Source organism: Penaeus chinensis, chromosome 8 (genome assembly GCF_019202785.1).
Source record: "Penaeus chinensis breed Huanghai No. 1 chromosome 8, ASM1920278v2, whole genome shotgun sequence".
NCBI classification, from domain to species: Eukaryota; Metazoa; Arthropoda; class Malacostraca; order Decapoda; family Penaeidae; genus Penaeus; species Penaeus chinensis.
Genome location: NC_061826.1, coordinates 40,153,650 through 40,178,649, shown reverse-complemented (window position 1 = coordinate 40,178,649; position 25,000 = coordinate 40,153,650). Strand labels below are relative to the sequence as shown.

Sequence of the window (25,000 nt, the reverse complement as noted above, 5' to 3'; positions counted from 1 at the left end):
GTGTGTGTAAGCGTATTGTAATTGTAAGACAGAGTGTCTGATACAGACACAGACGACAGGCAGGTAATAGACAGACAGACAGACGTACGATTCTGCGAGCCAAATGTCATTTAGAGCAGCAAAAACGCATTTATGATTTGCAGGAATAGTGCACAAGCCACGTGCGCGTCGTGTGTGCGTGTGTATGTGCGTATGAGTTTGTGTGTGTGTGTGTGTGTGCGTGTGTATGTGCGTATGAGTTTGTGTGTGTGTGTGTGTGTGTGTGTGTGTGTGTGTGTGTGTGTGTGTGTGTGTGTGTGTGTGTGTGTGTGTGTGTGTGTGTGTGTGTGTGTGTGTGTGTGTGTGTGTGTGTGTGTGTGTGTGTGTGTGTGTGTGTGTGTGTGTGTGTGTGTGTGTGTGTGTGTGTGTGTGTGTGTGTGTGTGTGTGTCTGTCTGTGTATGTGTGTGTGTGTTTGTGTCTTTCAGCGTGCCTGCTTCTGTCCGTATTCACGTACTTGTGTGCCTGAGGCCTAAGGGACCGAGGGGGGAGGGGGGAGGGAGTGTCAGGTGTGCGGAACGAGTATATTGTCTCCCTCTTTACCTGTTACCGCCTCAGTCGTTCACCAAAACACCATTATCAGCTTAGATATCTCTGTTACGATTTTCTTTTCTGTTATATTTCTTCTCCCCTGTTTTTGCATTTAACAACTTCAGAAGCAGGAGTAATTTAATAATCGTGAAATTCAGCTATTCCTACGATCATCAGCTTTAGCTTTTACTTTCCACCTTGCGTTACGCCTCCCCCCCCCCTTCCTTCCCCTCCCCCTCCATCACCACCAACCGACCACCTCCCGGAAAGTACCTCAGTGGACCTTTAAAGTTCAAAGTTGATCAGGGAAAGTTCACACGGCGGAATCGTGTGTGTGAGCGTAAACGAGATTTTTTTTTTGTTTAGATATTGTGTGTGTCTGTGTGTGCTTTGTAGTTTTCTTAAAGAGTTGGTGATATCAGTATTTCCGTGCGTGTGTGCGTGCGTATGAGCGTGCGTGTGTGTGTGTGTGTGTGTGTGTGTGTGTGTGTGTGTGTGTGTGTGTGTGTGTGTGTGTGTGTGTGTGTGTGTGTGTTTTGTACCTGTGTCGTGTGTGTGAGCGTAACAAGTTTCTTTTTTATTGTGTGTGTGCTTTGTAGTTTTCTTAAACAAGTTGTCGGTTTTCATTCGGGGAATTTAAAAGGAGTGGCGGCTTCTTGTTGATTGCCGATAATTGTTTTTTTTTTTTTTTAGATATCATGAAGGTTGATTCTCACATTTGTTTTATATCAGTGAGATGCTCCGCTTATTATTTCCTCCCCACACTAAACATACACGTCGCATATATACCATGAGGCATAACCCCAAAACACATATGTATGTGGATTATTATTTTCCTCACTAAACACACACATCACTTGTATACCATTACGGATAACCTTATACGCACGTAAGTGCGAGCGTACACACACACAAACACACACACACACACACACACACACACACACACACACACACACACACACACACACCCTCCCTCACCCCCCCACACACACATACGCACCCCCCCCCCCACACACACACGCACCCCCCCCCCCCCACACACACACGCACCCCCCTCCCTCACCCCCCCCCCCCCCCCCACACACACACACACTAACAGAGCTTCACGTGAGGAAGGAAATGCGCGAGTGATTTTGCCCTAGATTGCAAGGTCAACTACTAGGCGAGGTCGGGTATGACACACCGGAGGGCGGAATTGGGGCGTTGAGAGGCCGCTCTACGTGAAGCGCGCGTGTGGGGAGGGGGAAGGGGGGGGGAGGAGGAGGAGGACTGGACGATATATTTGGCGTTAAATTGAGTTAAATGGTGTGGTTATTTTGTGCCATTATCAAATTCTGGCGGTGAACGTGAAAGCAAAATCACCGAAAACAATTTGAGAACAAATAAATTGGTGTTACAGGAAATATTTTTGGAACGAGAACTTGACGTGGAATAAAAAAGAGCATGAAAATGTAACTATGGTGTTATAAGAGACACCAAACGTAACAAAAAGAAACAGTGGACTGAAAGAAAACAAAAGGGGGAAAGAAAATAGCGTGCTCAGAGTAGTTACCGGATAGAAAGAGAAGAAGAACAGAGGAAGAGAAAGAGGAGAAAGGAGAGAGAAAAAAAGGTGGAAGAGGAGAAAAGAGAGGAGGAGGAAGAGGAGTAAAGAGAAAAAAAAAAGAAGAGAAGAAAAGAGGGGAAAAAAAGAAGTAAGAGGAGAAAAAAGGAGGTGGAAGATTAGAATAAAGGAGGAGGAGGAGGAGGAGGAGAGAAGTCGGAATGGTACACACGGGCGTCCCGGGCGCTGCCACCGCTATGGAGGGATCGCGGGCGGTGGAGCGGGCGCGCCTCGCCTACCAACGCATGATGAGGACGGAGATGATGCGAGGTAAGGACGGAGAGGGAGAGGGAGAGAGGAGGAGAGGGAGAGGGAAAAAAGGAGAGGGAGGGGGACAGAGTACGAGAGAGGGAGATGAAGAAAGAAAGAGCAAGAAAGAGGGAGGGGGAGAGTGTAAGAGAAAGGGAGATGAAGAGAGAACGAGCAAGAGAGAGGGAGAGGGAGAGAGAAAGAGCAAGCGAGTGTAAGAGAGAGAGAGAGTAAGGGATATTTTTAGAGAAGCCTGCCTCCCTTTTTTCTTCAGATTCCAAGTAACAGTAACAAGACCAAGTTTGCCTTGCTGTCCTCGAGGTAACTGTCAGGCGCGCGTTTGTGCAAAATGTCAATTTTCTTCTCGGCAACATGCCCGAAGGAGGGACGTGTAGCCTTTGGGGAATGTAATGCATGTTCTGTTAATCCCAGTGTACAGTTAATTTATAGAAGAAAAAGATATGAACTGAAATATGAAGGTGTACTTGCTTCGATAATTAAGGAGTTGTTCGTAAAGAGCAGGTTAGCTGTTTGAGTGTGTATGGAATGTAGGTCAGCTGTGTTTATTTTCTTTATAGGTATTCAGCACTGGATCCAAATCATGCTCAAAAGTAACGCTGAGTTCAGTTTTGTTGTGGTAGTATTTTGTAGATAGCATTTACCAGCAACTTTCTTATTAAACGTTGGTGGCATTACCTAACACCTCTGCGCGGATAAAAGCCTAACTTTCTTATTAAACGCTGGCATTATCTAGTAAACAGAGCGTAGGATTGCCTTCAATGAAAGAGGAAGGTTCCAATTAGTGAAGACAAGTGGCTGCGAGAAAGTAGATGTTCAGTAGAAAGTAGAATCTATTTTTTTTTTTTTTTTAAGATCCAGCGGGCATTCACAGAAGCCATGAGAACAGGCCTAGCGAGGTGTAGCCGTCAATAGCTCGTGTACGTGAAAGTCTCCTTTACAAATGAAGAGAGAAAGAAAGAGAGGGATGTGTATGCGTTTGTATAAAAGTGGGTTGGATGGAAGGGAGACGGGTGATGTAGAACCGTTGATTGTCTTTTGTACTGTCCGTGTTAAAAGGAAATTTAGTTCACTTTTCACTCTTTGTGGAGACGGGTGATGTAGAACCGTTGATTGTCTTTTTTACTGTCCGTGTTAAAAGGAAATTTAGTTCACTTTTCACTCTTTGTGAGGGGGACTTTTTCCGAGGGAGGGAGACTGGTAACTTGATTTGCTTTTAACACTTGAGGGGGACTTTAAGATAAGGAGAAGAGTATGTAGAGGGTGATTTGGTTTACTTTTAACACTGAAAGGGGATATTTTCATTGGGAAGATACCGTGTAAAAGATAACATAGTTTACTTTTAACAGTTAAAGGGATTTTTTTTCGTATGATTTGGTTTACTTTTAACATTTAAAGGGGAAGTTTTCTCAGGGAAGGTACTATGTAAAAAAAAATATATAGTTTTACTTTTATCATTTAAGGAGGACTCTTTCTTATAGAGGATGGAAGGGAATGGAAGGGTGTAAGGTCACCTGTTGCTAAATGTACAGACGAGGAAGTACATTTTGTTACTGTACTGTAGTTGGTGTTAATGTTAAGGAGACAAGAAATGTAATGCTGAGTGTGAAGTATTTTGTTGTATATCAATGTATATTTTCTGATCAATTTCGTATTATTGTCGTCTGTCCCCCAACTACCTGTAGACAAAGTTTCTGAATGATAGTACCAAAGTGTCTGGATAAATTTAGGAAGGGTATGGAGCCGATATCAAAATGGAAAGGCTGTCAAAGAATTTATAATGAGATTTTTTTTATTAATTTCGTATTTTATTTATTTTTTTATTCTATTTATTCATTTTTCTAATTTCGTAATTATTTATAATGTGTTTTTTTCTCATCTTTGTATATATATTTAGGAGCCTAGATCAGAATGGTAAGGCTATTGAAGAATTTATAATAAGTTTTCCTCTCATTTGTTATTTAAGGTTTCGACTCCTGCATACACATATGTGTGTGATATCGTGAGCCGCCGCATTTTCCATTTAAGAAATAGTATTAATATTTTCGAGAATTGTTCCACGTTGCGAGTACGCAGAAACGGGGATGTAAAGAAACCACATAATAAAAGAAAGACAGCAAGGAAGAACAAATCCTGCGACATCTCCAGGGGCCATTGATGATTATGCATGAAGAGACCAGGTCAAAAAAGAAAAAAGAAAAAAAAAAAGTAAAAATAGATAGATAAATACATAAGTAAATAATAACAATGGTAACGAGATAGGTTAGGAGGGCACGGTGTTGTCGAGTCTCGGTTCAGTTGTTGTGGGTTTCTCTTGCCCGCTGATGACCATGAGAAAATAAAATAGTGGGGTTCCTCTTGCGCCAGTGGTGGGGGTGGGTGGGTCGGGGAGGGAGTGGGCGTGGGGGGGAGGGGGTACACACACGTGGGAAATACGTGGGTGATCGTGGGGAGGCATGGGAAGAAAGCGGTAAGGAGATGAAGTGATGTGTCGTGACAATTAAAATGTAGAGAATGGGGTAGCCCCCTCTGGTAAACAAGTGATATTGGTTCAGTGTGTTTCATTGCCATGTCAGGTAATGGCCGTTAGTTCTGTATATTTATGTTTAGTGCATTATTTTTTCCCCCTAAATAGTGTCTTACTTTTTAATGTTTCGTCATTTACAACCTTTTAATGCCATGTGCATACCCTGTTTTCTAATTCTTTTGTGTTCATCATGTTTTCCTCTACCCAGTGGTTATTTTCCCACCTGGCTCGACCACCGCTTCAACTTCTTCCTGGTTCATCCCACCATTCCTCTACAATACGAAGGCAGCGCCGCACCCACTAACCCTTTCCTCTCTCTCTCTCTCCTCCCGCAGCGGACAGCGAAGTGCGCGGCGAGGCCCGTGGTCCTCGGTCCGAGAGGTCGAGCGTCAGCCACAATGACGACGTCTCGAGCACCAGCAGCGAGAAGTACGAGCGGGACGTGGCCATCCTCAACTCCTGCTTCGACGACATCGAGCGCTTCATCGCCCGGCTGCAGCACACCGCCGCCGCCACGAGGGAGCTCGAGCGCCGGAGGAGGTAGGGAGGAGGGAAGGTGGGCAGGTGGGAGGAGGGGGAGGGAAGGTGGGCTGGTGGGCTGGTGGGAGGAGGGAAGGTGGGCAGGTGGGAGGAGGGGGGAGGGAGGAGGGAAGACGGGCTGGTGGGAGGAGGGGGGGAGGGAGGGGGGAAGGTGTGCTGGTGGGAGGAGGGATGGTGGCCAGGTGGGAGGAGGGGGGAGGGAAGGTGGGCAGATGGGAGGAGGGGGGAGGGAAGGTGGGCAGATGGGAGGAGGGGGGAGGGAAGGTGGGCAGATGGGAGGAGGGGGGAGGGAAGGTGGGCTAGTGGGACAAGGGAAGAGGGAGGAGGGAAGGTGGGCAGGTGGGAGGAGGGAGGAGGGAGGAGGGAAGGTGGGCAGGAGGGAGGAGGGAGGAGGGAAGGTGGGAGGAGGGAGGAGGGAAGGTGGGAGGAGGGAAGGTGGGAGGAGGGAGGAGGGAAGGTGGGAGGAGGGAAGGTGGGAGGAGGGAGGAGGGAGGAGGGAGAAGGAAAGATGGGCAGGTGGGAGGAGGGAGGAGGGGAGGAGGGAGGAGGGAGGAGGGAGGAGAGAGGAGGGAGGAGAGAGGAGGGAGGAGAGAGGAGGGAGGAGAGAGGAGGGAGGAGGGAGGAGAGAGGAGGGAGGAGAGAGGAGGGAGGAGAGAGGAGGGAGGAGAGAGGAGGGAGGAGAGAGGAGGGAGGAGAGAGGAGGGAGGAGAGAGGAGGGAGGAGAGAGGAGGGAGGAGAGAGGAGGGAGGAGAGAGGAGGGAGGAGAGAGGAGGGAGGAGAGAGGAGGGAGGAGAGAGGAGGGAGGAGAGAGGAGGGAGGAGAGAGGAGGGAGGAGAGAGGAGGGAGGAGAGAGGAGGGAGGAGAGAGGAGGGAGGAGAGAGGAGGGAAGGTGGGAGGAGGGAGGAGGGAAGGAGGGAAGGAGGGAGGAGGGAAGGAGGGAAGGAGGGAGGAGGGAGGAGAGAGGAGGGAAGGTGGGAGGAGGAAGAAGGGAAGGTGGGAGGAGGGAGAAGGGAAGGTGGGAGGAGGGAGAAGGGAAGATGGGCAGGTGGGAGGAGGGAGGAGGGAAGGAGGGAGGAGGGAGGAGGGAAGGAGGGAGGAGGGAAGGAGGGAGGAGGGAAGGAGGGAAGGAGGGAGGAGGGAAGGAGGGAAGGTGGGAGGAGGGAGGAGGGAGGGAAGGTGGGAGGAGGGAAGGTGGGAGGAGGGAAGGTGGGCAGGTGGGAGGAGGGAGGAGGGAGGAGGGAAGGTGGGAGGAGGGAGGAGGGAGGAGAGAAGGTGGGCTGGTGGGAGGAGGGAAGTTGTGCAGGTGGGAGGAGGGCCAGAAAGTGGGCAGGAACAAGATCTATGGATGGGAGGTGGCGTGGGAGAGGGAAGAGGAAAGACAAGCGGAAAGGTAGAAAGAAGTGGATTTTTATAGGATGCATTTGGGCATACTTAATAAAATGAAACATACCCATTTATTACTTATGATGTGCTCTGTCCATATTTAGGATTTTTATTCAGGGCTGGTCAAAATTCACACCAATAGATATCGAGGGTAGGAAGCTACAACAAAAGAATATGGGATAAACATAAAAAAAAGTTTTAAAACAATAAATTTCTTTAATAATTAATGTGCCACCCCTATCTGGTTCTTCACCCTCATATGTTCTGGCAAGATAAAGGCCTAGCAAACAATGAAGTATCATAGTGCGAGATGCATGAATCTATTCACTATGTAAATAATCTGTGACTTACCAGGGCTCTTATCTTGACTTACCAGGGCTCTTATCTTGACTTACCAGGGCTCTTATCTTGCTCAACATTCCTAGCTGAAGATTTGCAGACCAGGTGGCAGGAGAGGGGGGGGGGGCACTCTTGATAATGTATCGAGATGTGGTTAATTGTGGGATGAAAGTCCAGTGACTGCTGTTTATATATGTATTAATTGTTATTTATCTCTGCAAGGAGGTTGGTGTTTTGCTTGTGTTCATTGGTCTTTCAGCAGGATTATGAAAAAAATTAGGGAGAGTTATTGATGAGTCTATATGGATGGGTTATTTAAGGCCAGAAATCAGTTTAGATTTTAATGTTAATCTGGGCCAGCATTTGGATCCTGGATTGAATTAAAGGATTCTTCACCACAGTGAACACTCACAGAAAATGGTTATATCCTTGGAAATTAATTTTCTTTTAAAATTTTGTGTTATATTTGTGCATATTGAAATTGGGCTTATTTCTTCATCTTCTGTTCACTGTCTCCTTATCTAATTAAATTTTATGGGCCCCCATGGGCTGGGGATCAGGTGATTGTATTTGTTGTGGTGATCTAGACGGTTTCTCATCATTGCAACATATAATTTTTTGTATTATTGTTTGAAATTTGGTCTCATTGAGACTACTGTCATTTTTGAAAGGCACCTGAATTGCTTTGACTCTATCTATCTTTCTTCAGATGTTGCATCATGCACCTTTGGTCAGACAAATAACGGGATTATTCCATTCCAGGTCCCGAAAGTCCAAGAAGAAAGACATTGGTGATGGCCTGCTGTCAATGCGTGCCAAGCCTCCACCAGAGAGGGAGTTTGTTGATATCTTCCAAAAATTCAAGCTGTCATTTAACTTACTGGTGAGTTTGTTATCTTAGGATATCCATATATTTTGATATTGATACTTTTTTTCATATGTTTCATCTTTCTAGTTAAGGCTAGGTAGGTGCATGTGTCAGTAATGAATAGCAGATGAGAATATATGATACAGTTTTTTTGTTCCTGAATGGCATTAACTTGGTCTCTCCACAGGCAAAGCTGAAGTCCCACATTCACGACCCAAATGCCCCAGAACTTGTACATTTCCTGTTTACTCCACTGGCACTTATTGTTGATGCTTCACGCGACTCAAACTATGGGCCAAACCTGCCTGCTAAGGTAATGATGTTGCTAAACTGCAAGAATTGTTAAAGACTTGTTACAAATGGAAAATATTGATGAAATGTAATATTGGTAGATATGAAAACTCCATTTTGTATTTTTAGGAATAACTAGATATCTACTTTTATGTAAAAGGGTGAAAAGAGGCAATTCATTATAATCAAATCTACATTTAATGTTCAGGTCCTCTCTCCCCTGTTGACCGCTGATGCTATTGACCTCCTCACCAACTGCCTCACATCACGAGAGACAGAATTATGGCAGAACCTGGGAGAGGCTTGGTGTGTCCCTCGAAGCATGTGGAAGTACAATGTTCCACCTTATCAGCCAGGTGAGCTGTTTATATAAACTTAGTTCCTTATTAAGGACAGAAAGTAATAATTTTTTTTCCTTCTTTACAATAAGTACCTATTATTTCAGAAGAATAAAATTCCTATGTACTTGTTTTGTCTGTAACTAATTTTGTACTTTATATGAATAATGATAGGAAAATACTACTCTTTATCTGTACATGAAAGAGAAGATCACATTTGATTGATTTGTTTTCTCTCAGTATTTTCAAGTGGCTGGGCACCTGAACTCTCGGAGAGCGAGCGGCACTCAGAGGTGGCTTCAGATGGCAAAAGGACCAGAGAGGTATGATTGTCTTCGGGGTAGTTTATTGCTCTTTCTTTAAAATTAGTTAATGTGATTAATTTTTTTTTCTTTTCATGATGTTATTTTTTTTTATTTTCTTGCATACTGTGGAGGGATATTTTTGGATTCCATGAACAATGTAGAAATATTTCCTAAATTTTGTGTAAAATACTGCATTGTCTGTATTTCTGTGGTTTGCATGCAAGGACAAGGAATCAGGTGTAAGTCTATATCATGGTCTTATTAGCCGTGACTTATATCTTGGTCTTATGTCGAGTTAATATTTTGAGCGAATTTGCAACCATTATGCAGACAATTATCTTGATAGAGAAGCAATATTTGTATATTATTAGATTGATTTATATATTTATTTATTAGTGGTAGTATTTTTGATTATCATTATTGGGTTATCATAATGATTATTTAGTAGTTAACAAGGAAGGACTACCATTAGTAATTTTGAAAATAAAGCTCTTTGACCTAGATATAGTTATCAGCTCTTCTTTAGCTGTTTGTATTTTGTAATTTCTAAGGTGATGTTAACTGTTTTGACTGAAACCTATACACTTTTTTGGTTTTGTATGCAACTTGTCACTATTATTTTAGAGGGTAAAAAAGGATGAAGTATGGACCACAGAAGAACATGTAATTTTTTTTTCTTTTGTATTTATAGTATTGTACTATATATTACTGTATGTATCACAGTGCAACACACATACTAAAAGATTGTTTGTTCAGAGTATATAATTGTGTCTAAGGTATAACTACAGTTTTAGGGTTAGGGAGGAAAGTGTCAGAACTGGAAGATAATGTTACATTTAGTCATTATAAGGACTTATTTTGATAACTGATTATATATACTTCAAGTTGGGTTCTTGAGAGTAAATTTTGCATATAAATGTAATAGGGTCGTCTGCGAAGTGAGGAGTACGGCAGTGACTTCTATGATTCTGACCGACGGGAAGCATCACCCCCACCACCAGGTCGTTACTATGGACGTGATGAGAGGTGGGTGCCAAAGAAACTGCTAGTATATATATATATGCATATATATGTATATGTATAGCTTACTCAATATGTGGTTCTAATGCTATGTTTTTATTTAGAATTCAAGGTTGAAATCTAACATGTTATTTAATCTTTTAGGCCACGGTCAATGACGCCTCCTTCAGAATATCCTCAAGCAGAGAGAAGTGACATTTCCCAAGACTCCATGGATCAGCCTACTTTTGAAAAGCATCAGCGGCAGTGGCTCAATGACCTCAAGTCACGCGGGGCTAAAATTGTACAGGTGACATACCCACGCACCGCCAATAACGACAAAGAGCTCACAGTTGTTCGTGGCGAATATTTGGAGGTAAGAACTGTTAGGAGTAGTTGTTTATAACTGAGAATGTAGGCACTTTTGTTAAGTTTGATGGATATATAGAAAGCTTTTAGTATCTTAACTATGTTTCTTTTGTTTTTTGTTTTTACAAGGTGCTGGATGACAGTCGCAAGTGGTGGAAGGCAGTAAATGCACGGGGACAAGTTGCTCATGTCCCACACACAATAGTGACCCCATATGCCGCTGACCAGGTAAGGAGAATTATTATTTGAAACCATTTTAGTTGATTACTTGCTATACATTATTTTGTCTTCTGTTCCTTGGTTTTGGGTAGGAGGAAATAGATTAGAAGAAAAAATAATAATTAATCAACCAACAGGATGGTAAGGAAGATTACCGTGCTGGTGCTCAACGGAATGCCCCACCACCCGTCTGGAAGGAGCGACAGGGCAAGAAAGGTGAATTTCGGTATTTCTAGTTCCCAGCCTGATACCTGTAGTGCTGTTACTGGTGGTTCACGACCTCTTTTAAGATGTTCCAATCCTCCACTTGTGGTGGTTGCAATAGGGTGATAGGAATTATAGGAAGACTGATGAGTGAAATAATGCAGGGATAATTTGACAATCAATTCTGAATCAGAGCATGTTCGATATCTGCAAGTGTAGAGTGAAAATTGGTATAGAGTGTTGTGTGTAGAGTAAAGAGATCTTCCTAATGATAGCTGAAGGTGCTACAACACATGTCATGCTAGATTTTTAAGGCCTTAAGGTACTGCAGGAGATCGTGAACCAGCAGTAGGTAGCTCTGAAAGGGGGAGCATTGTGAATGTCTCCATGTGGGTGTATATGTGTACGTGTGTCTCCACTGTGCACCGTCTTAATTGATTATACACGCTTAAGTACGTAGGCTATATATTTTAGAAATCTTTTCTGTTTGTAATATTTTCCTCATAAATGTTATAATGGTGAACACTAAATTATTATTGATGTGCATAGCTATTAATGTTCATCCAATTTTACAAGAGAGGATAGATTTTTTTTATTTCTTACAGTTATTTAGTATTCACCTTATGGAGTGTATGATTTAGCTGGTAATGATTGTAAAAATATATATACTGGTAATATTTTTATCCATTGTCGCAAAGAAAACTATTCCATGTGAAGGGAACACTTTTGCTAGTTAAATCATTCACAAGTCTATATGTACCTTTGTTCTATCAGTGTAATTGAGAGCACAGTTAAACATTATATTCATTTTACTTATAGTCAGAAATGTAACAGTTAAAGTTTAGCTTGAGTGAATGAAATATTTCCCCTTAAGGAATGTACAAGGTAAATAACTTAGTTGAAAATAGATTTATTGTTTGTTATTGCTTGAGTTATGCCACAACACAGTATGAGTTGTGTATAGACTGTGTCTTCTGTGGTATATTTGTTATCTGCTATATTCTATCATCATATATATGAATTTATATTTTCTAATTTGTACATTAGCCTGTGGACCCTCCAGACTAACATTACCACCATAGCTGTTTAATCTGAGTGTACAGAATTCATTAGTATATTTTAAAAAGCTTCACTAAATAATGAATGATTGTATGTAGTGAAGCAGACATTCCATGCTTTAGTGTTTTAGTTAATATATAACCTAATTTTGTGTTCATTATCCAAGTTCAGCAAAGCCCTTATTTGCTCACCAATGCCTGACTGCCACTGCTCACATAAATATTCTGTATTTAAGTCTGCTGTTACTATAGTGCTGTAGGATATATGTGGGTTGATAATGTTACTCATGTGGACTTGTGTAAGTTTGACATTTCTGACAGTATAGTATCAGAAAATTTCTTTGAAAGTCACGAGTCATTGGCATACATTTTCTTACCTTTAACAGCTGTCTCAGAAATATGTAGAATATAGCCTCATCCCCTACTTCTCTTTCCTTGCTAAGTAAGAGGATAATGAATCATAATGTGTTTTTTCTGATACTCTGATGCTGAAGAAAGTATCCAACTTTTGGAAACAAGAAAATTATGACTTGTGTGAGACTGTTATGTACCGGCCCATCTTGCGGCACTATAGACTCTCTCTGCTTGAGGTTTCTTTCTGGTATTTAACTTTTAATTTCTTTTTTTTTCGTAGTTTTGCTATAGCATGACAAGACTAGCTTTTGTAGGCTTTACATTACATACACAGTAGTAATAAAGTTTAGCAACTGAACAAGATAATCAAAGACTGGTTTTAACTGTACAGCTTATGAAATCTAGCCTTGCTCTGTACTTTAGAGCCTTACATCATCCAGTGGTGAGTGGACTACTAGACACCAGGTAATGTACGCTTCAGTCAGGGTTTCAGAAGAATGTGGGTTCCCATTCATTTTGGAGAGCTCATTTGTGGCATTCTACAATTTTTTTTATCATTATTATTATTTTTAGTGTTGAACTGTAGAGCAGTTCTGTAAAAGTATATGAATAGGTTTGTAAATATAAGCTGCTTTATCTGTTTTTTTTTTATCACAAGAGTTTGGGATGCCATAATCCTGAAGCTGTAGGTAACCTGGTTGGGACAAGACATTAATTGCATGCATGGTGGAGGGTTTTAGTGGACGGCTCTGTTGACTCCTGTGATGATGAGATAGGCTGAGTTTAGCTCTGGGTTTGGCTCATTCTGGGTCTTAAATACGACCAAGACTCATGTGGAGTTCATGCCCAGGGCTCATATCATGCCGTCATATCATCTTTCATGGCTTCAACTGACTAACTCATTACGTATGAAATAGACACCACTGCCTTCTGTTTTCAATAATGGGGACAACAACTCCATACTGACTCATGACCAAATTTTGACGGGTCTCCTTGGACATACTGTCATCTTAATAGTGTTGGGCTAAGAAAAGAGAATAAGATAGAGAAGATAAGATAAAAACTGACAGAAGCATGCTAAATTTAAGAGACAGTGACAATACAAGACATTCATCTCATACAATTTCCTTTTTTATTGAAGAGCAAACCATACTATGTGCTTAGGATGCACGCAATCAGATTGGTTGTATGTCTTAAGTTTTTATTTTAACTTTTATTACTATTTTTCCTCCTTTACTGTATGAAAACCAAAAATATCAGTTGACAAGATTTACTGTGAAATCAGATTCCTGACATTTGTAAAGAATTTCGTGTACATTTGTAACATAAGAATTCTTATTTTTCAGTAAAATGGTAGATGGTTGTGGCAAATGAATCTTACATTATATAAAATGTAATATCGAGATAAAGATGAATAAACCAATGAGAAAATATGTACTTTATTTTGTATTTTGTAATTTTCCTTAAGTACCTGTGCCATATTGTCAACAGAGCCCAAAACATACTTTGCACCCATGCACAAATGCCTTCCGGGCAGTTCAGTTTTTCCTTTTGTTTCCTGTTGATGGGTGGGAGGGTGTGGGGTGGATCATTTGTTACAGCAAGACCCAGTTCCTGCAGTGCCTCATATCTCTTTGGTAAGTAATTTCTTCATGTGTTATTGTTAGTGGGTTAAATCCTCTCTTCTGTAAGTTCTTGCCAAGTTACAGTTTTTAAAACTGAAATGAATGGAATAAGTTACCCATCTTATATTTGTTAGAAAGATATTATGGATAGCATTCAATCAAAAGACCCCTTATCATTTTAGATAGTTTTTTCTTAGTATGGTCTGGGTATAGATTACATTTGAAGAAATGGAACTCTCGTAACTTTATTTTGTACAGTGTGTGAATGCAGGTGCTAGAGTGACTGTGCATGTGAGCATTTAAGTGTACGTGTGTGTCAGTGTGAGTGTCTTTTTATTTGCTGGGGGACACGTGTGTGGGTGTGTTTGTGTGTGAAAATTTAAGTGTAACTGTGAGAGAATAATATAGATGAGCATATTGGGGACTGTATATATTTTGAACTGCGGGTACAAAGAGAAGCTAGTTTTATCAGGCTAGTGAAGAGTAGAACATTCTTTGCAAATGTACTACAATTTCCTGCACCCTTACAACACTGAAACTTCTGTAGTCATTTACAGTGGAATAAACTTATTGTAGTAGCATAATTTGTATTCAGTGGGTTAGAATCCTCACCTTACTTGCACACTGCCAGCAAAGGTATATGGGTATAGCACTGTTAAATTATTGCTTACCGTATAAATCCTCTTTTCTGATTGTATAAGGTAATTTTAAGGTTTGTAAGAATCATGTGAGAGGGAACAGAAGAGAATGTAAAGAGAATGTTGGGGCACGTGACACTTAGCATTCCAAAGATTGCAAGTTTGTAGTGGGCTAAATGATAGCACCAAAAGGCATGGGAATATATTTATAAATTGAATATTTTATTACTTAGTCAGTTGACTGGTTTAGGGATCTCATTTTTTAATCCTAGATTTAAATACAAGATATAGCCATCATGCATAATTTATCAACATTATAGTGTCACAGGTCAAGAACCTTATTTTCATATATGAATAATGGGGATTATGGAAAATTACAGAGGTGCATTTGATTAGTTCTGAAAATCATGAGTCAAAGTTGTTTAGAATTACACATAGTAATGGAAGTATGGCAGTCTTCTAGGCAGCTTGTTAATCATTATACAAGGAAATGGTATATCAGTAAACCAGCTGTTCAACCCTTTCTCAAAGTAGGCTTTCGTAACTCCTCCAAACAACCGAAAGTCCCTGCAGATTTTGACTCAGATTCAAGTGAGGAGTTCCACAAAAGACCCACACCAGGTGAGTGTAATCCTTTATACTTATGTTTCAGGAGTACTCAGCTCCTTGTGTATCCAATTACATTTTAAAGTTCATGGTAAAATTCTCATGTGGAATTTCCTGTTATAGTGTTATTGTAGGTGAAGTCACAGTGTAGTGATGTATCTACACTGTAGTTGGATTCACTCCCTGTTGATTTCTGCTTGCATATGCCTTAGTTTTTAATTTCTTTTATATGTCTGCTTAATGTTGGTATTTATCTGCTTCCTGTCCTTTCTCTTTGGAATTATCCTTCAGTTCTCATATACTATTATGTTTTTTTAATTATAATCTTATTTTGCTAAAGGAATTTTGACCATAAAATCATAAATCATCGTCCAAAGATGCTGCTTTTTTAAGTCTCACAACTAAAGAAAAAGATATGAGAAAAAAAATTAAAATATACCTCTCCTACAGGGTACGGCTCCAATGAATCGAGCGACGAAGATGCTGCAGGTTCACGTAAGAAGAACAGTACAATCCCTGCTCCCCCTCCCCCTCCACCCCCAGACTTTACCCCAAGTAACTCAGTGGCTAAGAGAACTCCTAAGCCTAGACCCAATAATGCAAACCAGATGTATGCTACGAGTAAGTGCTGCCTCATGGTGTTTCTTGAATCTGTTCTCTCAACTCTACTTTTTTTAGAAGTCTGTGAAACAAGTTCTTTGTATGTATTACTTGTGTTTGCCATTGACAGTGGATTTTTATTTATTTTTGTCCTTGTTGCTTTGTTGTTGATTTCTGTTAATTACATTATTGTTGAACATACAGATATATAAATGTCATAACTGCTCATAGATGAAATTGTATGATACATAATGCAAAAATTTCATATAGTTATGAAAGGCTCTTATTAACTGTTGTTGCAAACTTTGTGTATTTATCTATTTATTTATTTATTTATTATTTTTTTGTATGCTTTAGCTGTGATGTAAAAGTTGTAGTTATATAAGTAAATTATCTCTTTCTTTTTCTTCATATAATTCATTTGTTCTAAATTTTGCATCATAGATCTAAAAAAGCAAAGCATATTATTGTTAATTACATTAATTCTATTAGATTGCTAATGAAACTGATAAAATACTAATGACATCACACAATGGAGACTGATGACAGAATTACTTACAGCGAAATCTAATGTGGACATGATGAATGAGGAACTGAAGCTGGTGCTGGAGTCATTCCGCCGGCAGAGGCCACATCTAGATATTCAGAAGACACCCGATGTTTACATATACCAAAGTTCAACCCCACTAGAAGTGCAAAAGTGGCTTGAGATGAAGGGCTTTTCCAAAAGGTATGTTATCTGCATCATGACAAATGATTTTTACTAGTATCTTAATGTTTCATAAGTTCACTTAATATGCATGTTGTAAAATTTTATTTGTCAGCTATAGTAAATAATAAAGATCCTCTAAATAGTAGTGTATTCATTTTGATTTTCTCAGAATTCGGAAACAGTTTGAGGGTGTTGATGGAGAGAAACTGTTTGCACTGGACCGGGACCAACTTATTTTGCACTGTGGGAAGGCTGAGGGCATTCGGTTAGACTCTCAGATCACTATACAGCGGAATGTAACAGGGGTAAGATATCATTTTCCTGTCTTTTCTTTGACTTTTTCGTACCTGCAGAATCTGTTTAATACTTTGGCCCATGTGTGTACATGGCTTTAGAATTTATGCAAGTCAGGATGAATGGAAAATATTGTCAATGTTTTAAAAAGTCAAGATTTTAAAAAATTCCACTATTGCCTTTCAGTACAAGACTGCACGTTCATCAGAACTTCGGCAGATTCTGGCTCAGAGAAGGAACAAAGTTGAATCCGACAAGACTGATGCAAAAGAATCAATCACAGAAGACTTTAGCTTCCTAAGAGACTATGATAAGACTGGTTATCAAACTGATTCAGGTGAGTTTTTAGTTTTATGAATGAAAATGTATTTACTGTATTTGATGTTTAATACTCTGCTGCCATGAATCATTTGAATAATAATTATGATAAATGTGCATACAAAGTAATACAAACATGTGTATTATTTCATTTAAATCAAATCTGTGACATTTTACAGAATCAGAAGATGATGATATGGAGGTCCCAGGTGCCTCAGGTGGACTTGCTGGTACACTTAAAGAACAAATTAAAAAGCAAAGAAAGAAGATACAAAATCAGGCCCTTGATGACAAGGCTTCTCGGTGAATAACTTCCTTCACATCGGTTGTAGATTTTAAGCAAAGAGAATTGATGTAATGAGTCTGTATTATCAGTCAGTCCTCATACCAGTGAGTTTTTATAGCCCAAGAAGTCTAAAGCTATTTGGAAATTTTAGGTTTACAGTCATATCATATATGTATAGTCTCATTAACCATCGAATGTATAATTATATATATATATATTCCAGTGAGGATATTTAACCCCGAATGATTTGTGTAATATATTTCTAAGCATCCAGAGTATTTAAGACTATAGATAGTGTATATCCATGGCCATATATAGGATAGTTTATTGGCTTAGGTATGTTCAAGATAATATGTAGGAAAAGCTGTTAAATTGTTATTTTCATTTTGTACGATGTTAGGAACTGTTTGTGTTGTAGAATTTGTATGTAGCAACTACTGTTTGCTTTTGCTGGGAAAATTCTTACAGCCTTGATGGTATGTAACAATCACTCTTTTAAAATAAAACCGTATCATTAAGTACATTTGTAACGTGCATGGAGGTCAGTATGTTATTTTTTATGTGATATATTCTTACTTTTTTTGTAATTACCTGTTGATATGTTCATAATTGTATAAATCTAATAGAGTATAAAATAATATATACTTCAGATATGATAGAGATATAACGTTGGTATTTTCTCCAGGAACTATAGCATTTATGGTTATGTAGATGTAGTTATGGTACAGCTAATATCTATCAGTATGGGAGCATAAATAAAAATGTTTGAAGTAAAGGTTATATCATAATATTCAGTGGAGATAGTAAGGAAAACAAATAACTTTTTCACTTGCTATAACAAGAATCATTATATTTATCATATTCAGTTCCAAAAAGTAAGTTGTACATATTACCTTAAAGGTTGTAGCTAAATTGCTTATAGTCTTTTTAGGCAACAGCTAATTGTTCCTGGACATATTTACTCAACAATGCCATATATTAGGAATTTGATTTTTAAGTTTATGAGAATGGATTTTCATTGTGATGTGGATTACAAGGATGTATTTCCTTTTTCCGCTTTCTAGTTACTGCGAATGCAACGAATTTAGAATATTAGTAATGGAAACATTGAAAATGTTCTGTAAGGGATAAGGAAGGACTGAATAATCTTTGTCTATAAGATCATTTTGGCAGTCTTTGTTGACAATAATAATAATAATAAAAACAGTAGTAAAGTCAATATTTCCTAGTTCCAAAAGGGATATTTCAGTGGAATTTTCCTCTCACCTTGAATTCCCATACTACTGCAATTACCATAATGTCTTTTTAAAACTACATGCAATGTTAGTTTCTACTTTCGATTCCTCTTTGTAAAGAGACACTTGAGGTGAAGGAGACCTATACATTCCACTAGAATTTCTTAGCAATAATCATGTATGTAAGACTTGTAATTTCTCCAGGGATATAATAAAAAGGCTTGCAGTTTGTTTGTGTATTGTAATGTCTTTTCTATGGGGCTTTTTGGTGCCAAGATGTCTTTGAGTACTCCTGTGTCTCAGATGCTGTAAATAATATTAAAGAGTGATTTATTAAGTTGGTATTTTTTATCCTCATAAGATATGAAGATCATCATAACTGAATGTATTGGCAAAAGTTTTGTATTTCCTTTCTGTAATCAATATCAGTGTATGAATATAGTGGGAATGTAAGAGGTAAAACAGAGGAAATGAAATGTTCAAGAGGTATACAAAAAATGATACAATAGTATCTAATAATCTTTATCTATTAAAACTGGAATGCAGCATATCACATTTATGAAAAGTTATTCTTAATCTTAAAGCAACCATAAACATTTTTAAGAAAGATGGTATTTTGCATTCAACCATTAACAATTTGACAATTGGAAATATTCAATAATTAAAGGTCTTGTATTGCAAATTAATACAAACAGGCAGAACATTTCTTGCGGCTTTTTTCATTAAAAAAAAAAAAAATGTAGTTCATACAAATGCTCAATATATTAATAACAACTTTCACCTATTTGTTCTCACTATCCTTAATTTTTGTACATTACCTATTAAATTATTATATTATATTACTTATACCATTACTATTGCTATTATTTTTATCATTATTAAAATTATTATCAGTACTATCTATTTACAATCTCAATCATGATACATATATAAGTTAAAAGTAAATGATCTTGGAAAAAAATACATAGTACAACAATAAGAAAAATAACCCTTGTGAGTATTATGACCTTTACAATACATAAATTAGTGAACTTACAGTACCATAATGTACTATTATGCATATAGTAAATTATTTACTACTGTACTATTATGCATATAAAGCCTTTCCATGACTCAAACACATTTCAGAATACATATCTTAGTATATAAGAAACAGCACTTTGCATATCTTTGTGACTTACTTGAAAATTGTTTGTTGACTTGACCTTGCTATAGAGTACATACTTTTTTTGGGCATATCTATATGGATAGAAACCAAACATGCATATGAGGTCCCAAAGAAACCAGCACAAGCATCAGAACTTGCTTTCACATAAGTTGTATTTAAAGTTTTGCACTTTTAAGTGGTGATAACTCAAAAATTTACATTTAGAATGATGACTTGGTCCAACTTGAAGGTGGTTTCATGAATATGCAAAAATTTGGTTAAGAAATCACTTCAAAATAATGATGTATCTGCATGTAATTCTAAATAGAGAGGAATAAACATCATAACTTGACAATCCCATTTTGATGCAATCCATAACAAACACAAAAATAAAAATATATTATCAAGGGAGTGAGCAACATTTGTGGTAAAAATAAAATAAACTTGGTCCAACTTGAAGGTGGTTTCATGAATATGCAAAAATTTGGTTAAGAAATCACTTCAAAATAATGATGTATCTGCATGTAATTCTAAATAGAGAGGAATAAACATCATAACTTGACAATCCCATTTTGATGCAATCCATAACAAACACAAAAATAAAAATATATTATCAAGGGAGTGAGCAACATTTGTGGTAAAAATAAAATAAAAAAATAAAAATACATTATCAAGGGAGTGAGCAACATTTGTGGTAAAAATAAAATAAAAAATAATAATCCTATATCGTCTAAAATTATCCTAACCCAACATTTCATCCTTAACTGTGTGCATTATGGCTCTTCTAGTTTAACCCACTGAATGTAGTTGCCAAGACCTAGGCATTACACTTGAGTGGTGATTCTCTAAAGTTGTATCTTGTAGGCTTGGCTTATACATGTCCTTATGTGCAGTGTGAAGACTCCTTGACTCTTCTTCCTCCCACTCCCTCCCAACATATCCCATTCACCCTGCTTCATCGACATCATCCGCTCTTCCTTCCTGGTTATACCTTCAGCTTGCTCCTGGATACACATGTAACTCTGTTTTGTCACAACCCCCTTCCCTGGATTTTCTCCCTTGTGACATTTCTCCTGGAACTGTACTTTGAGCTAATTGTCCTTCAACCCCCTTTTCTCCTTTTGCTAATCCCTACCTTACCTTGCAAAATCCAACACTTTGAACACTTTGATCTAATCACCCTTGTTAATCCCTACCTTAGCCCATTTATACTCACCCTGTCTAACCTCACTACTCTTTGCCCTTTTTAATGCCACACTATCCGCAACTGCTATATGAATTTTGGTGAGTAGCACATTTAATCAGTCAAAGAACACAAGAGGAAAACACCTAAAGGAAACAAGTAATATTAACATGCAGATTGTTCCCACGAGGAATCAACACACAGCTGACCACCTCTCATCCCCTCTTCCTCAATCCTAGACCCTCTATCTCTGCAGTTTCTTCCTATTTCAGCCCATACATTTTTTTTTATAACAGATTTAATATATACAAACAGAATAATATATTTTTTGATTGAAGCTAGTGCAGTATGCTTAGATACTATCAGAACTGTGAAGGAGTTTGGAATAAAAAGAAAAAAATAAATCCTACTGTTACATGAATTTTGATACACATAATGTAATGACATGGCAAGATTCCATTATGAACAGAAAAAAAAGACTTTTCATACAGCACAGATATCAAATGACTTCAGAGCCAAAAATATATTTCAAAAGTTGCATAATTATGCCATTATAACATATAAATGTTCTGGAATGAGATCATGATGTAACAATGTACACTGCTTATATTCACACAGTGTAAGCTACAAGAATCTATTGGAATGTCTCATCCCAAGTCAAATGTGTTTTAAAAAAAAAATTCTGGCAAGGGTATCACACATATATATCATATATATTATATATATCATATATATACTACACATCTTAGGTACTATATATAGTATATATCTTTTATTTATATATAAAATATATCATATCACACACACACACATGCACGCACGCACGCATGCACCAATTCTAATACATAGATATTCATCTGATTTTAAATGCATTTTGTAATGCATAAAATGTATATCTTTGGTAGTTATTATCTTACCAGCCTGGATACAACCTTGAGAGAGTAGTACAACTAACAGCCATTTATTAGCACTACATTTTCCCTTTTTCTGCATCTCTAAAGAAGTCTCTGCAAATTAAAGAATCAGGAGTTACAAACATTTTTTAAATCTTAAGAAAAAAATTAAATATTCTTGCCCTTAAACATCTCGATCAACCTCATCATTCTTGTTCAAAATATGAATGTAAATTTTAAAAACTAAGGAGTTATTACCAAGAAAACCAAAACCTTTGATTTAACCATTTGTATGCAGATTCATGTACTGTCCACTATGAATTTTGTTAAACAAAGATGGCACCATAAGTGCTCAGCCACAAACAAGTCAATTAGCAGACCTGAAGTGACCTTATTGGATTTCCCCATTCCTTGATTTTCAGATTTTTTGCAATACTTTTTGTCATTACTGATATTATAATTATTATAATGTTATCAAAATATTGATAGTAATAAAAAATCTTACCAAAGGAGAAGGGGAAACATTTGTGAAAAACAATACTGGTAATTGACTCCTTAGTGACCAAGTACTTAAGAAGCCATCCATGTGTATACACAAAGAATAGACTAGACTCAGTATGGACTTGACCTGTATATCATACCATCCCTGTGTAAACAGTTAACAGACCTTCACATTAAAACTGACAGTAGATTTTGCAATTTATATCTACACAAGTGCTCAACCATCAAGAGTGGTCAATTAGCACCTCACCAGATTTTCCCTTTCTTGAGTTTTCGGGATCCCCCCCCCCCCCCCTGCTAATAATATGGATGGTGTTATTATTGTTACTGACAATGTAAGTATTACAGTGTTACTAACAATAATAACAAAAATATAAAATAAAATAATATTTCCAAAAATCAATGAAAAGAGTAAATAGGTTGCATTGGCTGGACCAGTGATAGATTCACTGGTGACCAGGTACTTAGGGAAGTCATTTATATGAAAATACAATTAATAAAATAAACTCACTGTGGGCATCCCTAGTCACAATAGGTTAGTAGACCAGACAATCCCCTACATAAATGATCTTTTGAAAGTGTCCCTTAATTTCTATTTTTTAGCAACTCAGGATGGTTATAATTCATAAACAAAATAACAGTGGTAAACACTGAGGTTGGACACATCCTCTAACCAGACCTAACTGATTCCCTCCCATTATTTTAGCATATAACACAATAACACATCAACCTATTTGTGGAAAAAGAATAAGAAACCATGAGGTGCGTCATTTTACAGATGAGATCATACAAGAATGGGAAGAGAAAGGCTGAGGGGACTTGGCTGGGCAAAGATTCAGTACCAATATTACTATTTCACCCCATGCTCCATTCACAACAATAGGGAAATAGGAGTGTGGCTGGAGGAAAATGCCATATACTACCAGCTTTTGTAGATGATACTACATACATCTCATTGCCAGTAAAAAAAAAGAAAAAAAAAGGTTACTGGGATTACTACTATCCTGTTTCACTTAAAAGTTCACAGGAATTATGCTTTATGTAACTACAGTCAAATGTTTCAGCATTATAGTTCTTGTTAAACTGTGGATTACTATGGTTCATGCAACTTTTTCTCAGACATTCCATTTTCTCTTATGGATCCCTAAGAAAGCAACATGCCATTTCATCATTTCCATTTATTATCCAAAAAACATTTTCACAAACAAAAGAAATACATAAAATTTGGATGGCATTACACCTCTTACCTAATCATCTGTGGCAGGTCAGGGGCTCGACAAATGTAGTCATGACCATACTTGGCATCAAATTCTACAAACTTGACAGGTGGAAGAGTCTGTGGTCGCACCCTTTTGGCAGTCTCAAACAGCTGGAAAAGTATAATCTACTATAGGATCTCTAATGTTAATGAAACTTACTTCTGTATGATAACAATTACTTGGTAAATCTTAAATTAACTAACACTGCATGTACATTATCATGTCCTGCAATTAAATATTAGGATACTGAAAAACTCACCTTCTGACCCAGTTCGAAAGGTACCATGCAATCATTTAAAGCATGTAGTATCAATATTGGTGCATTCACATATGCAATGTGTTCATCTGTCCGGAATGCTGCACCAACTTCAGCTAAACGACTCAAGAAAAGCCATTCAAACTTTGGCATTCTGCGGAATATCTGAAAGAAAATATGATCCACTTTAAAAGTTTACAGCTTATGATAAATAAATTATACTGATTGACATCACAATGATTAATCCATCAAATATAATCACCCAGTACTGAAAACAATGCAGCACCCAGTACCATGGTATCCTACATTTTACAAAAATCATAGACATGCTTCATACATATTGTAATATTCTAAGTCACACTTGAAAATTCACTATAAAACTAATAATGAACTTACTGCTGTCAGGAAACAAAGCTTGACTTCCTCTTTCATATTATTGAAAGGTGACTCAAGCACAAGACCCGATGGTTGTTCCCCATCTAAGCACAGGTCCCTTAGAGCATGTGTTGAGATCCTATGGAAAGTTCAAACACATCATTTCTATCTAAATTCATAATGATATATAAGAATTTGGAAGCAGGAGCCAAAACACTAATATAATTGAAAACCAAACGGTTGGTGAAATGGGTTTGCTTACCCTGTCCCTAGGGAGTGTCCCCAGAGAAAGAGAGGTGAGGACCCTACTTTCTCCTTCAGGTACCTATATACAGCCTTTGCATCTTGAACAACCCCATTCTCACTGACGTGAACTAAGCTGGAGTCAGCATACCCTGTTTAAAAAGAAGTTTAAGTTCTTTAATTTTTTTTTTTTTTTCAGTGTTGTAGAATGTGAAGAACAAAAACAAAATCCTAAAGACAAAAATATTAAGCTATGTAGTTGCATCATCAAGTAGGTACAAATGGACATCTATTTTTAATTTTTGCAAGAAAAGATAATTGAATCTCACCTCTGTAATCAAATGCAATAATATGGTAATCCATCTTTCTTAGTATATCATAGAGTTCCACACGATGAGGTATAGCCCGGGTCCCAGCATTGCCATGGAGATACAGGATAACAGGTCTGCTATCACCCAGACTTTTTTCAAACCACTGTGTGAAGTCTGGGGTTCCCTTCTTGGGAGCAGAGGAGACTAAAGACTGTGGTAAAATATGCCTGAAAATGTTCCATGAAAGATAAAATTCCTTTTGAAAACTATACTCATGCTGACT

The 25,000-nt window shown here is 38.2% G+C and overlaps 2 protein-coding genes across 9 annotated transcripts in view; one reads left to right on the top strand and one right to left on the bottom strand.

Annotated features, from left to right (window-relative positions):
* LOC125028077 (epidermal growth factor receptor kinase substrate 8-like protein 2) overlaps positions 1–18,886 on the top strand; it is an 80,912-nt gene extending 62,026 nt beyond the window's left edge. For 3 of the 5 annotated variants that reach the window (XM_047617382.1, XM_047617380.1, XM_047617385.1), the window contains 15 exons: positions 5,304–5,508; positions 7,993–8,113; positions 8,286–8,411; positions 8,598–8,745; positions 8,968–9,050; positions 9,958–10,058; positions 10,197–10,407; positions 10,530–10,628; positions 10,757–10,835; positions 15,030–15,119; positions 15,555–15,725; positions 16,266–16,434; positions 16,586–16,721; positions 16,897–17,047; positions 17,208–18,886. In XM_047617382.1, coding sequence (XP_047473338.1) covers positions 5,304–5,508; positions 7,993–8,113; positions 8,286–8,411; positions 8,598–8,745; positions 8,968–9,050; positions 9,958–10,058; positions 10,197–10,407; positions 10,530–10,628; positions 10,757–10,835; positions 15,030–15,119; positions 15,555–15,725; positions 16,266–16,434; positions 16,586–16,721; positions 16,897–17,047; positions 17,208–17,335 — 2,018 coding nt within the window. In that variant the 3' untranslated portion in view covers positions 17,336–18,886. The remainder of the gene's footprint in view (positions 1–5,303; positions 5,509–7,992; positions 8,114–8,285; positions 8,412–8,597; positions 8,746–8,967; positions 9,051–9,957; positions 10,059–10,196; positions 10,408–10,529; positions 10,629–10,756; positions 10,836–15,029; positions 15,120–15,554; positions 15,726–16,265; positions 16,435–16,585; positions 16,722–16,896; positions 17,048–17,207) is intronic. The other 2 variants (XM_047617381.1, XM_047617384.1) reach the window with 2 other exon arrangements.
* Positions 18,887–19,055: 169 nt separating this feature from the next.
* LOC125028078 (lysophosphatidylserine lipase ABHD12-like) overlaps positions 19,056–25,000 on the bottom strand; it is a 10,237-nt gene continuing 4,292 nt past the window's right edge. For all 4 annotated transcript variants that reach the window (XM_047617386.1, XM_047617388.1, XM_047617387.1 and 1 more), the window contains exons 5-10: positions 24,736–24,944; positions 24,426–24,558; positions 24,185–24,302; positions 23,792–23,953; positions 23,521–23,642; positions 19,056–21,886 (exon numbers count right to left, since the gene is read on the bottom strand). In XM_047617386.1, the coding sequence (XP_047473342.1) occupies positions 21,850–21,886; positions 23,521–23,642; positions 23,792–23,953; positions 24,185–24,302; positions 24,426–24,558; positions 24,736–24,944 (781 nt within the window). In that variant the 3' untranslated portion in view covers positions 19,056–21,849. The remainder of the gene's footprint in view (positions 21,887–23,520; positions 23,643–23,791; positions 23,954–24,184; positions 24,303–24,425; positions 24,559–24,735; positions 24,945–25,000) is intronic.